Here is a 17,684-nt window from a genome sequence, read left to right as displayed (position 1 = left end):
TTAAAGAATTCATTTCAAAAATCTATTTTAGCCCTCCTGACCCAGATGTTCAACTGAGCAGAACTATTTGAACAATTTAAGTAGAGCTTCTTGCTAGGAGCATCCCAGGAAAAGATCATCAAATTTGGCCCAAGTAGTCGTCTGTATAAAAGTTAACGACGGACGCACTGATAGACGCAAGACAAATTGTGAACACAAAAGCTCACATTGAGCACTTTGTGCTCAGGTGACCTAAAACAACAAAACGGGGATAATTCGAAAGAATGCTGTATCATCTTGTAACGAGAACTATTGAGACAAATTTCTGACTACGGAACTATGTTGTTTCCCTTTTCAGTTAAGCATAACGACTGCTTTTCAATTACGTGTACTAGAAGCACTTTAAATGATTAAAAGTTGCTTAGCTCCAGAGCAACAAAAAATATTTCAAATAAATCAAACTTGAGACAAAACTTTTTTAAGGAAAGTAAAAAGATTCAAGAATAAGTAATAATTTCCATGTGATGTGCGTTTTATGAATGGTTTTTGCAATATTTTTCATCACATTTCTACTGAAATATTTTTCTAATTTTTTAACTTTTACTACCGCTTTCACACCATAATGATCACTGTACGGAAGCCAACTTGATTCTAGCGGCATTGTGCCGTTTTTCAGGATTACCTGTAAATTATAACAAAACAACTTCAGAACAAACGCAAAACCTCAAAGAAACAACGATAACAAATTAAAATAAATGGTAATTCACATCATACCTGTATAACAGAAGTATAATTGATGTCTGAAAAGTGGCACATGTTTTAGAAAATATTTTAAAGTTTCTAATTGTATATATGCGCATGTGGAATATTCAGTAACAACTGTCAGAGTCATATGTTACTTGGTTCATACCACCAAGAAGTTTCCGGGTAAAAGAGAGAACATGAAAAGATTTCAGCGTATGCATAATGCGCCATGACGTTAGGTACTTAATCTTTGAAATGTCAGTGGTCTGGGAATAGGAGTCCAACAAGTTACATATACCGGAAGGTGGTTTAATCTTTCCTTCATAGCGAAGATAACTCTGATTTATATTTACATGTATTTGAAGCATACATTTATATTTCTGTACTTTTTTGAACAAAGAGTAAATACGATATCAGATTTATGTGTGCATATATCTTAAAACATAAGTATACATGTATATGAGTATATGTATATATACGACATGTTAAATAGTATTTACCTCAGTATTCAGAATCCTTGCTCTTCCAGCACTAAACACATGATCGATAGCATAATTGTATGACTGACCAGGAGCTTCGTTGTATACATTCTCCGATCTGTACGTGCCTTCCTCTGTATGTTTTGTTGTGAAAAAACCTGTGAGTATCTCGTAATTAGCTGAAATAAAGCATACAAAATCCGTATGCCATTAAATATGATTACAATGTAATTTTAGATAAGATTTATTTAGTTTTAATGCATATTTTGCTACATGAATAATTTAGGACTTGAAAATTAAACGTCAACTATGGTAATGATCAATAAAATGAAATTATGTAATAAGTATGCGATAAGAAATTATTAATTGCTATCAAATATTAATTCAGTTGAACATAAATGTTTTTCTTATGTTGTTAGAGACACAACATTTCCTTGAAACGAATACGTATCACTTTGAAAAATGAGTACATATAGCTACTACAATTACATTCAAAGCAATATGTTAAGTTATATTTCATCTTTATATCAAATGAATGAATTGATTTCTATAAATGACATTTAACAATTTGGAAAAGGAGCAGTTACATGCATCGACTGGGTCGAATATTTCAGTGTCAGGACCACAGTTGAAGTCCCCGAGTGCAATTACGGGATCTGCACCAGCGAAAGCATCAACAAATTTCTGCAGTTCTACCGCTTGTTGCTCCGAGAAGGTTTGAAACTGGGACATGAGTGGAGGAACTGTTAATATGAAAAATATTATTTTGTTCAATATATAGAAAGGTAAACTAAATTACATATTCTTATTTGTAAAACATATTGCAAGCTTTACTTAATTCTGGCATTTAGTTTTCAAAAATTGCTCATATTTAAAAGTATTGTTTAGTATGAATTTTTTTTTCTTTCCTTCTATTATTGTTTTATTTAAAGGAAACTTATTTTTTGACATTTATTTTTCATAATTATTAAGTTAAACGTAGTTTATTTTTGTATTTTGTTTACATATATTCCGTATGGGTTTGTGTTGCAACTGTTTTATTTCTGTATAGTATATATAATTAATTTAATTTGTACAATAAAAACAAAACAAAAACACCATACAGTTGAAATCTGTGGGTACTATATGTGTACAGCCGATGGTCAGATCGCCAACCTTAAATGATATGCAAATGATTTTTTAAACAATTTGTATTAATTTGAATCAAGTTATTTCTCTTTTAACATTCACCAGGATTGTTAATATCCTTGGCAATTATTTTATTTTCGACATCTTATATCAACCGGACTCTTACATAATGTTGACTACATTCTTTTTCAACTTATTCCCACTTTATGCGTAGTCAAATATACATGTATATGTCCAAGTGAAATTAACTAATTAGAATATTTCTCTTAATATTTTCTGTTAGTAACGGTATTACATTCAGAAATTGAAATAGATAACACAGAATAAAAAATAAAGTAGTAAAACCCTTATAAGGCAAACATTATTCCTATACCTTTGCACGAAGATATCCGTATGCGAAGATGTTGATGTCATTTGGAAAATACTCAATAGCTTCAGTGTCAGATAATTCTTTTTTGGACAGCAATAAAAGTCCAATTTTGTTTATATTCCAACGGTCTGTAGATGGAGGTCCTGCACACCTGAAGAATCAAGTGATGATTCGTGAATGACTGGAGAAAGTCGTCTCTGACATATCATTTAGAATATATACATGTATACAATGTCCCACATGTCAAAACCAAAATATTGTGCCAGTCATAAAACCGATTTTCATATACCTTACTTTAGAAAAATATTTATCTTATAGACTTATTTCTTTATCAAAGATATATAATTTTATATTTTGAGAACTTTATTATCATATAATATTTCTTGTAAGTTTCAGATCAAAAATTATTTTCATTTTATTTTCAGCTTATTATGAATCTATTTTGTAAAACTATATTATTTGACTTCACGTCACATTTGCATGCTGATAAGAATAATTCGTACGAGGATTGATCCAAAAGTTCTTGGCCCGATATACGTCCGGTAGTAACCCAACTAATGGGCTTACTTTTCAATATAATCGCCCAATACATCATTGCACTTTGCCCACCTGTGCTCCAACTTGTTTACCCCTGCAAAATATAACACTCTATTTTTGTCCTCAAAGACCTCATCGACCGCCTCCATGACACATTCTTTGCCTTCAAAACGTCTACCACGAAGCTTCGTTCTCAGTTTCGGAAACAGGTAGAAGTCAGAGGGGCCAAGTCCGGAAAATATGGGGGATGGGGAAGAACTTCAAATTCACAGTCAGTTGCAGCAGACATTGGAACTTGGGATGTGTGAGCTGGCGCATCAATTGTCGTGCAGGAGAAGAACGCCTTGAGGCAGTTTTCCCCTCCTTTTTATGTCTGCATAGTACGTACCGTTTATGGTACGACCTTGCTCAAGATAGTCAATCATGATTATCCCCTGACTATCCCAAAAAAATGAAGTCATTAGCTTCCCTGCTGATGGCACCCTCTTGAGTTTCTTCGGAGGGGGTGAGCCAGGGTGCTTCCAATGCATGCTCTGTTTTTTTTTTTTATTCTGTATCGAAGTGATGGAGCCATGTTTCATCCTGAGTTACGATCCGGTAGATGGAATCAGGTTCATTCTCTTAGCAATACAAAAGATATATATTGAAATTTCAAGCCTGGTCCGTTTCTGGTTGTCAATCAACTGTCTAGGGAACCATCTAGCGGAAACCTTTGACATGCCATAGACACCAGTCAGAATTGCCTGAACTGAACCAAAGCTTATACCCACTTACCTAGCAATGCTTCGCAGGTCTCGCCTTCTATCGCACATGACCAGATCGTGCACAGCTTCGGCAGTTTCATCGTTGGTGGCCTCTTTTGGCCGCCCAGGCCGCTCATCATCTTTAATGCTCTCCCTGCCCTTCTTAAATTTAGCAACCCATTTTTCAATGCGCTATAGGTATAAGAAGGGGACCCCTTCTCGAGTGTATCCATGAAGTCTTCATTGATTTCCTTGGGGACATCCCTTTCTTACAGAGGTATTTAATGGCGGTTCTGATTTCAACTTTCTCCATTTGGTCTAAATGACACACCCCTCTACTGATCAAAGTGTGTTTAATGTTACTAAATCTGTGTAAAACCGCGTGTAACTTGGTCAGTAATCTTCAGTAAGATGTCGGTATCGACGTATCGTATGTAAATGTCAGTGAACTGGCTAGAAGTATATCGGGCCGAGAACTTTTTGATCATACCTCGTTTATGTATATAAATTTTCAGCGAAGATGCAAAGCTAAACCTTGAAAATTTCATCAAATATCTGTTCCTGGTCAAATTGGAGCGTTTATTGAATATTTCAAAAAGGTATAATCTAAAGTATGTAATTAACAATTTAGTCAGTAGTATTTCCATATAATTCTCAAGTATGTTTAAAGATATCATAACTACATTTACCAAGATGTTTAGATAAAAGTAGAATCGTTATAATATCTGTGACAGCGTCATAATTTATAAAAGTGCTTATATAAATCGGCTTTGAAATAATATATAACCGGAAAACTCTAATCTTAAAGTGATTTTGAAGCAAAGTAAAAAAAGCATCACATAAATAATTGTTGCGCGCCAATCACTAACACATAATACCTTTTGAAATGATTTTTAGGTGAATTTCTGATGAGACAGCTAACACATTTCTCTCCATTTACAAACACTATGGTTTGAAACTCTGTCGGGCATTTGGTAACAAGACAGTCATATGTTACTGGAGAAAGTATTGTGTCGGACGTTGAACTCAAACATCCGTTTCCAAGTGCACAATTTGCAAAATTAAGGTAGTCTGTTGTGTTACATGCCGGTGCTAAAATAAGTGTTTTAAACCTTCAAAAATAGTCTCACCAAGTGATAATATTATAGTACTTCAAAGCCATTTTGGTGTGCTTGTTTTAAATCAATATTAAAAATTCCAGAATTTTTTTTGGAATATCATGAACATTTCTAACATGCCTCATTTTGAACATTTTGCGAAAGTAGTACAAGTAATTCGTTCGAAATATGCTGCCGTTAGAATATCTTTCTCCGTTCTTAAAGTGTTTTCCACATCACCATCTATTATTTCAGCCACAATATATCAGCAATAAGAATCGGAGATGACGTGAGTACATATAATTCAATTTATATGAGCTACTCGCTATAGATTACGCGTCAATAGTCCAGCAAGAATAACTTATTCTCTTTCGAACATAAATAATTAATTTTCAAATGGTTAAATATCAATTACCCCATATAACATCTGACTGAGGCGGAAGTGTTCCATCACTCAGATGTATCTCGCTGTATGTGAAAAGAAACTTCGAGCCAACACCATTTACAATCGCCTCAACATCTTGGCCAGTGAATACCTGTAGAAAGTGTGATTTTTGTTCTGGTATGTGGTAAGAAGCAAGTATTCATTCTTTTAATTAGCAATGATTAAAATAAAGACGTACCTGTAGATTATGTGGTAAAAAGTGTTTAGCTGAGTTTAAATTGACAAAGAATATACTATATATGGAGTTTTGTCGAATACAATGCTCATATTCACTTTAGACAATTGCAATAAAAGAAAAAGAATGAAAGCATTTCAAAACCCCGCCTTTTGGCAATTTTACACCAAAATGAAACAATTGCCACATTATGATACTTGTTAAATCATTTTTAAATTCATTTTTCGCATATACATTGAGGCAAAGGCTTCAAGTACAAATATATGAAAAACAAATTATTGACTAATAAATATCAAACAATATACTTCTTGTAGACAGACGATGTCTGAGTTAGCATCATCGTTGAGATATTCAATTAAGGCGTCTCGTCTTTCTACACGGTTGTCAGGAATGGTTCCATTGACTGATATACTAGCCCCTAACAAGGCAGCATTATACGTCATCACCTAAAGATAACATTCAAAGAGTAGTACAAAAATAACACGATGCCGTTACTTCTTCTTTCAATTAAAGTGAACTCGGTTCAAATTTTGTTATAAACATAATTGTTTGAGCTTGATTGCACCATTTTAAAGTCCACTATAATTGGTAAAATATCAGGACACATGGGCGTAAATTGAGAAGCTTAAGGGCTCAAACACATTAATTGAGTGACAGACACCTTTTCAACAAGGTAATCATTTCTCCCTATAAGATCTTCTAGAGGACAATGAAGAAAAAGAACTTTAATACTTTGATGTCTGCTCTCGACCTTTATATAATCGATTTTGATAAGTTGGCGTGTTTCTGTATTAGAAAAATCATACTTAAAGCACAGATACTAGTATAATGACTGACTCTGACAAATTGCAAATGAAATTGATTTTTTACTGTACCTTTATTTAACTCATATACATGTATATGTATTTATCTAAATGCTTAAACTAATCCATCATAACACAAAGTTAAAAAATCAGGAATGCCAAGTTTTCAAGGTAATGACACAACAGACACGTTTCCTCTTTTAGCATATGAGGTAAATATAATTAAATCAAACGCCGTCAGTAGTTGCTGTTACTACCACATTATGACAATGTTTATCAAAGACAATCAAATTTAAAACAGTTTGTAAATTCAATAATATTATATCCTATTATAGCACCTTGTATGTTTCCGTCATTTTACTTTCTGCCAAGCACACAGAAAGTAATAGTAACAGAGTTTGTAGATGTTCTCTTCTTAACGCCATCTTTATGTATCACTATCACAGTAATTATCGAGTAGATAGGTCTGAAGAAAATAAAAGATATTTATTAAGGCAGTACAGGTTGCAGCACCAGGTGCATTCAGGAACTAGCCATGTTATCTATAAACGTAAGTTTATACGTGATTAACTCGGTGATGTATGGGTTAGACATTGTTCAAAATTGAAAACGCCTTTACGAAGTGGTTGTGAAAGAACTTGCATTTTATAAAATGTAAAAAAATACATTGTAGTTCATAAAGTGACTTAACCCTGAACTACTTTTTTCCATAAATGAACTTGTCCAGTTACCATATTTATAGTAGTCCGCCGTCATCAATGTTGGGGATATCTAGATGAAAATTTGAAGTTGATCAGCCAATAATATACTGTGTGTATGGGGTTAGGTGAAGGCTGGCCTTGCTTTACTCTTGCTTAAATATGCAAACCGGAATAGACTAAGTACCGCGTTAAAACTATGTTTACCAAGTTGTAAGGCGAGTTAAATAGGATCTTTTTAACTTGGAACGAGCCTTCCGAAAATAGAAACATGAGAGCTCATGCACATAAAAACCCATCCTCGTCATATTTGGTCGAAGAAGGGCCACTATCCACGTCATGAGTAATATCTGTCCTGTACTGTGGGCAGTAAATCAGTTCATTTCTTTTCTGTTTCAAGTAATTGCTTTTACACTTTTAATATTTTTTTCTAATTTTAGGACCCTATAAAAAAAGTTTATGACTTTATGGACTATCCTGCAAATATACATATCAGTGTTCTTGGTGGTAACACAATTCAATTTGTGGTAATGATACTAAGTCAAATGACATGTGATACAATTCATAATGTGATATTTCTGTTTGTATTATGCCTTGAATGAGCTGTATTGAATAAGTAAAAATTTAATTTGATGTACAGTATATTTTGATTCTACTGATGTATATATGCAAATAAATCTATCTATGACCAGGGCAATAGCGATAAATCGTCACCACCACCTGCGGCAATCAGAAAGTCTATCTAAGTATTGGGGATCTTTTGTTGGTCTCATGTACCTTCTCAGCAATATGCTCTTTCCGACAAGATGAGATAATTGAATAACCATGTGTACAAACACGTAGTACTTCAATATATTTGCCGAGAAGAAGTCTTGTAATTGGTTAGATAAGATATGTGTATAAAAATCGTCATATTTCGACGTTCGAGCTCACCAAGTGTGACTATCCAAAGTGTGAAATATGAAAAACAAGATCATCAAGGAAGGGCGGCGTTCAATGAACGCATCCCCCAATCGACTCAGCAACAAAAGACCACCGGCAAGAAGCCCAGAAGGACACCATAAAACCACGTTACAAAGAACCAATATCAAAAGGTGTTTTTAATTATCTGAAAATAAAGTCGCCCATACTACAACTATAAACTACAGTATGTTAAAATGTTAACTTAAATACTAAAATATATGATGCAAACACACTGTATTCGTGTTTACGATTTAAGGTAGCTCGCTACTTTCCGACCTAAATTTGACACTATCTCAGATCTTGATGATTTTTGGTATACAAACATGTAGATATGTAAGCTTTACTTCTGCAGCATTATTTTATAAATAAACAGCGTTACTATGACGTCAAAGCGCCCTCTATCGGTGGCGGCGAAATTGCGTCTTTTTTATCAATAAACCGGTCTGTTCTTATCAATTTCCATCCGATTTCCCTTATTTTAATTTTATAATGTTCAGTGAATGTATGTCTTTGTACTGATGTCTTTCTTGAACATTTGCTTAATACTCTGCGATTCTACGTTATTTTCCCTCACGTTCTGACGTCCATATTTGATGCAAATATCGCGCATTATCGCAATAAAGATTGTGAAATAATAAAAAATCAACACGGTGAATTGTGCTATAATTTTTTTTAACATGTAGTGAAGTCATAAAAGAAAATATTTATGCAATAAAAATATAGGGTCAACGCGTAAGATATTTTGCTATTACTATTTGAATATAAAATAAAGGGTGAGTAAAACGTAATGATTTTGGTGACGTCAAATATTTTTCTCAAGGAAATTTTCACGACTTTTTCGATAAATAACATACTGACAGGAATAAAAATGTGTGAAAACCATCAACAACAATAGTATGTAGACATGTTCCGTAAAAATGTTCTTTTAAAAGTCCTGTCAGATGCCTGCTTTTCGATGAATATCTTCAATTATATACATGTACAACAAATCAGGGTATAACTGTCTGCAAAAGTTGGTATCAATCGCTGAAAAACTGCAACGAATGGATATAAATACCTCGAGGACTGAAAGACAATTCAGAATATTGAAAGATATAATTAAAAGGCCACCTAAGTGGAAATTATAAAAACATAAATTTTGCAAAGAATGTCAGAAAAAAAGAATGAAAAGGCTGGTGCAGTCGCAATGTCATCATGTTATGTGTATCTCGGTACAACATAAACTTCCATGTTATCATATGTAACAATTTTGAATTGTATATATCAGTAAGTAGGAACAGAGACATAAATAACATCTATGTCTGTGGTAGGAAATGAATCAAATTTACGTTTCAAAAATATATGATCAACTGAAAGTAGCAACGATTTGTACGTAAGTCATGATTCACTGGTAGTCTTATTTATATTATAAAATCTAGCAGACATTTAATTCAAAAATTTTCTACACGTATAAAAATTTATTTATTAACAGCCATCAGTTATTCTATTTTCTCTCGCAGCTAAATACCCTGCACTAAGCGTGAGACTCAGATTTAAAGCAGGAATCACGCTCTCATGCTATGGCTTTAATTTCTCACGTATTTCACATAATTATAGATATTCTTATTTATTTTAAACTAGCTGACTCGCGGTATGCGTTTACTAGCGCATCTTTGAGTCGACCTGAAGCCGCGATCATTTCTCGATTAGAGGCGAAAGATCCGTTGATTTATTTTGTATGTTTAGAAGCGGAGAATTTTGCATATTAAATACAGATTCCCTTGTATTGAAGGCGATTATGTAGGATTCTCAATTTGTGTGATTTTGGTTGTGGGAGAAGCTCGTTTTTTGTCTGCACATAATGCAGTGCTATGTAGAGCCTATGAAAATAATGAACTATGCATTTTATGTTTTATATCTTCTTATTTTTTTAATATTGGGTTTAACGCCGCTTTCAACAGTATTTCAATTATAGCGGAGGGAATTTAACGAAACCAGTGTTTCTCACAGTATCAACTTCTCTTTGGAAATGAATGACAGGAGTCCGAGGTGGACCTTGAAACATTTCATACACAGTAACCAATTCTAAAGGATAATCTATTAGTACAATACGCAATCGTGTCTCGAATCCATGCCTTCCGAATTCAGCGTAAGACCACTTTACCGATTACACCGTGGCAACAGAAGAATATTCAAAATTAAAAACCTGATAATAAGGTAGAAGTTCATTTTATTGCTAGTATAATAAACACGTGTTGTTGGTTTTGAGGTTGTTTTTTTCTTGCTTTTTATTTTGTTTTAAAGCAAACTGTATTGTATTAAAAAATGAACTAGATAACGTCAACATAATACATTATTCGTATTCAGTGGTAACAAAAGTTGCACAAGTTAGTTAATAATTATATTTTGTATTTAATTAAAATATACAGTATAACCTCTACAGAGAAATGCCCTTTGTTGCCTAGAGTGGTTGCTCTACAGAGGTAAAATGTAGTGGAACTCTTTAGAAATAAATAATACTTTGAGGGCCGCTATGTTATACTGTACAGTAATGAAAAAACGGTAATGAGTCCGAGTTGAGTAATGGTTATATTGGGTGTTTCACATTCGAGTCTGCAGTTGCGAATATGCTTATATATTTTTTATTCAGTATGAATTTGCTTCCACAATAGTTTATAGTTTGTCACATAAGTGTTCATTTTCTAATTATCATGACATTTTAATTAGATTATAATTATATAATCTATGTATTGAACAGACTTAAAAATGGCAAGCAAAAATAAAAATAAAATAAAGGTTTCTGTTTCTTGTACAGTTTGTTTTTAAATATTCTTAAAGGGACTCCACTGAGGTTGAAAAGCCAAACACATAACATTTGAATTTCTTACATAAATGAGCTGGGCACTTTAAACAGAAATATATGCGAAGATAGTTAAGAAATATACTTTGAAATAAATTGAAAATCGTATTTTTATGCTTTTGTTAGCCCGATTCGGGTGAAAAGCGTTTAAACGCTTTTCATTTTTAATAATTATTCTGGAAAAACGAAGTGCGCGAATGCTCTGAAATTTTGCACAAAGATTAATGGTCTAAACCTACATCAAATGGTACATTTATCTGGAAAAAATATTTTCAGTTCCATCATGTCAAAAAACCTCAGTGGAGTCCCTTTAACATATTTGAATATTATTTCTAGTTTTTATTTATCACTTATTTCGGCACATTTGTATGCATATCTATTTTAATTGTATTTTTACGATGTGTTTTGACACCGAGGCTCGTCTGCCTTTATGTGATTTTATGAAAGTGTTTAAAGGCTGAATGTAACGTAAAATAAATATTCTACGGGTATAAGCTAAGCGACCTAATATTCTTACTTCATTCATACAGCAATATGTGAATCTTATTTTTTGCGCTGAAACTAGTTAATTCATATAATAATATAACACTTTAACAACATCACATTATAAAATTAGAATTAAAAGATGTATGTGACGGTGTCCTGCAAATTAGAAAAGTATTTAAAAAGGGATTGTCGGATTAAACATTGTAAATGTGCTCACCTAGCGCATGCTTTCAATGAGAAAATAATTAACAATTTAAAAAATATACATTTTGTCTCGGCCTTGAGTTGTTTTTACTTACTATCGTAGTGTTTGACGTAAGAAAATTGTTATTTGGTATTATTCTTTGAACTCCAACATCTATTAACGTCACCAAAATCATTACGTTTCACTCACCCTTTATTTTATTTTAAAACAGTAATAGCAAAATATCTTACGCGTTGACCCTATATTTTTATTGCATTAATATTTTCCTTCACTATCTCACTACACGCTCGGAAAATTATAGCAAAATTCACCGTGTTGAATTTCTTTTATCACACAATCTTTATTGCGATATCACGCGATATTTGCATCAAATATGGACGTCAGAATGTAGAGAAAAATGACGTAAAATTGCAGACTATTAAGCAAATGTTCAAGAAAGACATCAGTACAAAGACATACATTTACTGAACATTATAAAATTAAAATGAATGAAATCGGATGAAAATTAATAAGAACAGACCGGTTTATGGATAAAAAAGACGCAATTTCGCCGCCACCGATAGAGGGCGCTTTGACGTCATAGTAACGCTGTTTATTCATAAAATAATACTGCAAAAGTAAAGCTCACATAATTATATGTTTGCATACCAAAAATCATCAAGATCTGAGATGTTGTCATATTTCGGTCGGAAAGTAGCGAGCTACCTTAACCAATACCATTTAACAACTGACTCAGACCATTCTGTTCTCGTAAAGTAGCAAAGATCTACAAATACTGGTAACAAATATGTGCATGTGTGTATATATGTGTATTTGACATCGGCATGGATGTAGTGTTAATAAAACAATTTACAGTGTAATTTTGGAGACAACTTGAGATATGTGAGATTTTTCCAACTCTATAGGCGATGGCAAAAGCTAACTCAAAATAATCAATATTTTTCAGTCACTTGTGTATCTTTTTTTTTACAATTACAATGTAGATACATGTTTAATACCACGGCTCTTCAGTTTGTATAATGTGTCATCTTTAGCAAACGAGTGTATATTGATTTGCAGCATATTGCAAAGTTAGATTTTATATACAATCATGTACTTCAATTAAATATGAAATATAGTTATAATGGACAATTTTCCTCTTTTTTTAACAAAAAGGGGGAGTGGGGGTATCGTTAGATCGGAAAGAAAACATTTTACAAAGTGACGCACAAAATGACAATTTGTTCGACAGGTGTTCACGATGATCATATAAGTAAGTAAAATAAGTTTTTTTTTCTAATCGTGACATGTGCATATCTATTACAATACATGTCTCAAAGAAAGAAATAACAGAGCACTCGGCCCCATGGGTCTATAAGTCACCAGTAATTATATACATTGTAATGATAATAAGAACTATTGTGTATTTACAAATATAATAGGGTTTGTTTTCAAATAACAATAGCCAGCCAATGAAAATGGATGTTATATCCTTTGTCATTTAGAACATATAAGATGTAGGTGAGACTTGTTCGTTATTACTCGCTTTTCCTCCCCTTAATCAATAAGAATTTACCTAATTAATATGTTCTAATTATAACATAAAATTTGTAGTAGCTCTTAAACATTACTGCGGAAACGAAATTAGGCGGAGTTTTCCCGGTTAAACTGTAGTATAATATATAGTTCGTGGTAAAGTGGAATGATTAAACTACCTTCCGGTAATTTCATAACATTTTTTCTTAATATGTTCTGTTCAATAAAAATGTAGAATTGGTTGTTTTTTGCGGCCTCGTCGGGGTTAAAACTATGAAAAGGAAATGTCCAATATATAAAACTTTTTTTCAGAAGAAGGGCTTACTCAATCAAAGTCAGTGTAAACTAATAGTTTGTAATCCTGTAGAATAGTGTGTGACCATGGACGCAACTTATTGCGCTAATTTATCGTCCAAAACTTTTATTTCTTTATCTTATTTATGTACAGTAAGATATTTACAAAATAAATGACTGTAGAAATCTATTTGGACTGTCTTACTTCATTGAATCTAGAAATGAATTGCGTTCCCGCAATGACTCGCTTTGAGGCACATTATATTCCGGGTTTTTTTTCACCAACTTTACAATACAACTTTGCGGTCAAACAAAATATACACAAAGCCACAACTTGATGGTAAGTTCGTAATAAGCATTCACATGAAAAGAACCTTACCTGCTGCAAGTCCTTATTCCATTATTTTTCCCGGTTATATAAAGTTAATGTGTAGCTGTTGCAACTTTTCCTGGAAAACGTGATAAACCACAATGATCTCACTTAAAGTGATATTTTCCTTGAATATATCTTATTATATCTTAGCTATGGTAAAACAAAACAAATTAAACATCTTGTTAAATGAAGGAAATAAAACGCATCTTGCATATAATAGAGACATCTGGTTCAGTAATAAATCTTTCAACTGTTAGTAACTTTTGAAATATCTAAATATCTAAAGTGTTTGTAAGTTAGTTAAACAACTCTTATATTCAGTACTTGAACTAAATTTTTTAAAAATTATCCCGTTTATAAGACATTTCGTCACTGTAAAAACCATGTCAAATTTCCTTTGGTAATAGCTACCCTATATGCAAAAACTTCAACATGGCTAAATTAATTGATTCAAGTAATGTTTTTGTTATTTATAGATTTGTTGAATTATTTATGTTTGTGTTGATTATAAAAACATGACTGCTAGCATAAAGAAATTTTATGATTACTTGATAGACAGACAGACAGACAATTTAATTATTTCAGTCAATCAACTGTAGGATGATGAGTAAACTGTAACATGATACTCTAGGTGCGTACAGCTCCTTTATAATAGAGAGTTCCCTAGATCTTAATATACTACCATCGCGGACACTGATATGTAAACACATGTATCATATAATATAGTTTAGATAATAAACGTAGTTAGAGCACATATATATTTATGTCGTTCATAAACCCATGACGTAACATGGTGTCAGAACTGGAAAGATAATAATTCTTAAAGACGGAATATTAAATTGTTTAATTATAATTCCTAAGGAAAGAATATTATATTAAAAGGTAAATCATTCCTAATGACGGAATATTAACAAATGTGCAATAAACAGTCTTTAAAAAAGGACAGAAATTAACTATAATTCCTTCTTGTTGGAATATTACATTAACATTTCCTTAAGTGCTGGAATATTATAAAAAAAAATGAATTTAAGTGGTATCCCGCAACCTCAAATGAACTGGACATCAACCAATCTTGTAGAAGAATTCGCAAAATTTCAAGAGCACTGTGAATTAATATTTAAAGGACCCTTGAAAGATCAAGAGGAAGATGTCCACGTTACAATGCTATTGCTTTATATGGGTGCCAAGGGAAGAGAAATATATAGAGCCGCCAATTTATCTAATGCAGATAGAAAAGAAACAAAAAAGATCTTCCAAAAAGTCCGAGAACACATCGCTCCGATAATCAACCCAGTATTTAGCCGCTATCAATTCAATAATATCACACAAGGCGAAAAAACTATGGAACAATTCATCACAATAATAAAAACACAGGCTACAGAGTGTGATTTTGGAACAATGAAAGATGACATGATCAGAGATAGAATTATATTTGGTGTGTCATCCACAAAATTGAGAGAAAGGCTTTTGCAAGTAGGGAAAGATCTGAAATTAGACAAGGCAACAAAAATTTGCCAAGAGTTTGAATATGCTGCATCTCAAATAAAAATGTTCAATAACGTCCAAGAAAGTGCTCCAGTACATGCAGTATCAAGACCGAAGGGACGGATGCCTAGTCGTTCATCGGGCATCCAAGTCGTTCGTCTCGGAACCCTTCATCGGATGAATCCAGGTCGATATAACAGAAACATCAAGCAAATCCAGGTCGCATTGGGGAACGTTCACACAGTACAAAATGTAACAGGTGTGGAAATCAACATACTGACAAGCAGCGTTGTCCAGCAAAAGGCACACAATGTAAAATTGTAAAAAATGGAACCACTGGAGCAATGTTTGTAAATCTAGAACAGTGAATGAAATTTCAAATTTAAGTTCTGAATTATACATTGACTGTGTAGAAAATGTGGACAGTCTTGACTGTGTAACAGTAAAAAATGGGCAGATGTTTTACAGAAATATTAATTGGAAATAGTACAAAGGCTGTGCAAATGAAGTTAGACACTGGCTCTCAGGTAAACATTTTGCCATTATCTACCTTTCAAGGTTTAGGAATCAAGGCACCACTTGAAAAGCCCACATCTAAATTGACCGCCTACAATGGCAATTCCTTGCATAGCAAAGGGCAAATCACTCTCCCTTGTTCTCATGCTGTTTCAGGTCAAGCAAAAAATGTCACGTTTCATGTTGTAGACACGAAATCCCCACCACTATTAGGTTGCGAGTCGTGCTTGGGGCTTTAAGCTCAATAGAATTCGCTCATTCTGTACAAAATGATTATAATCATAGAAACAAAGAGGCATTTCTTACTAAAGAGTCCTTTTGAAGGATTATGCTCAGGTTTTTGATGGCATAGGGTTACTCCCTGGGGAATGTAACATTCATGTTGACCCAAAATGCTACACCAGTTGTTCATCCTCCCCGTAGGATTCCAGTTGCTTTACAAGATAAAGTGAAACAGGAACTTACAAGAATGGAAAAAATGGGAGTAATTGCTAAGATTCCAACACCCACTGAATGGTGTAATAATTTAGTTGTTACTGAAAAAAGTAATGGCGATATACGTCTTTGTTTAGACCCTCGTTCGCTTAATAGTGCAATTAAGCGTACACCCTACCCCGCTCAAAACACTTGATGACGTATTACATAAGTTTGGTAATGCAAAGTATTTCACTAAATTGGACTTAACTTAGTGCTTACTGGTCAATACAATTATCTGAAGAGTCGTCATATTTGACTGCATTTAACAGTCCATTGGGGGTCTTCAGGTATCTTCGATGTCCATACGGATTAAACGTATCAGGTGATTTTTTGGTTCGCGCCCTTGAAGAGGCACTGATAGGTCTCGAAGGGGTAGCTACAATTGTTGATGATATTTGTGTATGGGGTTCCACGAGGGAAATCATGACCGAAATTTAGTAGCTGTCCTTGAACGTGCTTTTGAACAAGGCATTCGTTTCAATTCCAGAAAGTTGAAGTAGGTCTCACCGAGATTAGTTATTTTGGTCACGTGTTAACTGCAGAAGGCTTAAAGGCCGATCCCGCCAAAATTGAGGCCATTAAGGATATGAGACCACCCACATCAAAAAGTGAACTACAGGTGGTATTAGGCATGGTTAATTATCTCAGTCGTTATGTCTCTGACAATTTATCAGAGATTACCGCTCCTATGAGAGAGTTATTGCATAAGGACACTATATTCACGTGGGCAAAAGCCTCAAAGTGATTCCTTTGAAAAAATGAAAGAAAGTCATTTGTAAGGACACATGTTTAGCTTATTATGACCCAAACAAATCCTTGACATTGCAAGTTGATTCTTCTTCCAAATCTTTAGGGGCAGTAATCCTTCAGGAAAAACGTCCCATAGCATTTGCGTCCCGTAGCTTAACTGAATCACAGAGAAATATGGGTCAAATTTCTAAAGAATTATTATCTATTGTCTTTGGATTTACGAAATTTCATCAGTACTGCTATGGCCGTGATGTCATTGTAGAAAATGACCATCTCCCTATACAGGGATTGCTGAAAAGCCTATGCCATTCAAACCTGCTAGGTTGCAGCGTTTAGTCTTGAAATTAACTCCATATTAGGTTTCAGTTTCGTCACATGTCCGGTAAGAAAATCCCATTAGCAGATGTGGACTTAGCAGAAAAGCCAGTCCGGAAACAAGCCCAGAACTTAATGAGGGTATTGAGGCACACGTTTGCATGGTTATCTCATCTTTACCCGTGTCAGATAGAAAACTTGAGGAAATCAGGTTACACACAAAACAGATGAACAATTAGTACATTACGAAAAAAATAAAATTTGGTTG

The 17,684-nt window shown here is 33.5% G+C and overlaps 1 protein-coding gene across 1 annotated transcript; it reads right to left on the bottom strand.

The window, feature by feature from the left end:
- Positions 1–333: 333 nt before the first annotated feature.
- LOC132759215 (uncharacterized) lies at positions 334–13,975 on the bottom strand. Its single transcript, XM_060750946.1, has 10 exons — positions 13,880–13,975; positions 6,839–6,966; positions 6,003–6,143; positions 5,493–5,613; positions 4,859–5,072; positions 2,704–2,851; positions 2,306–2,357; positions 1,790–1,945; positions 1,224–1,381; positions 334–661 (listed from the first exon to the last, which is right to left on the bottom strand). Exons 2-10 carry the CDS (start codon positions 6,923–6,925, stop codon positions 458–460), a joined length of 1,281 nt encoding a protein of 426 aa, XP_060606929.1. The 5' UTR covers positions 6,926–6,966; positions 13,880–13,975; the 3' UTR covers positions 334–457.
- Positions 13,976–17,684: the final 3,709 nt, after the last annotated feature.

The sequence above is a fragment of the Ruditapes philippinarum genome, unplaced genomic scaffold (genome assembly GCF_026571515.1).
Source record: "Ruditapes philippinarum isolate M1 unplaced genomic scaffold, ASM2657151v2 ctg602_1_1_1_1, whole genome shotgun sequence".
Lineage (NCBI taxonomy): Eukaryota > Metazoa > Mollusca > Bivalvia > Venerida > Veneridae > Ruditapes > Ruditapes philippinarum.
The sequence above is the reverse complement of the archived record's forward strand: the minus strand, read 5'-3'. Positions and strand labels throughout refer to the sequence as shown.

Excerpts from the sequence above, each read along its gene's own strand:
- LOC132759215 (XM_060750946.1), bottom strand. The coding sequence starts at position 6,925 with ATGGCGTTAAGAAGAGAACATCTACAAACTCTGTTACTATTACTTTCT. Across the intron at positions 1,946-2,305 it reads AGTACCCACAGATTTCAACT|TTCCTCCACTCATGTCCCAG; the intron begins GTATGGTGTTTT and ends TCATATTAACAG. Across the intron at positions 662-1,223 it reads CAAGGATTCTGAATACTGAG|GTAATCCTGAAAAACGGCAC; the intron begins GTAAATACTATT and ends TATAATTTACAG.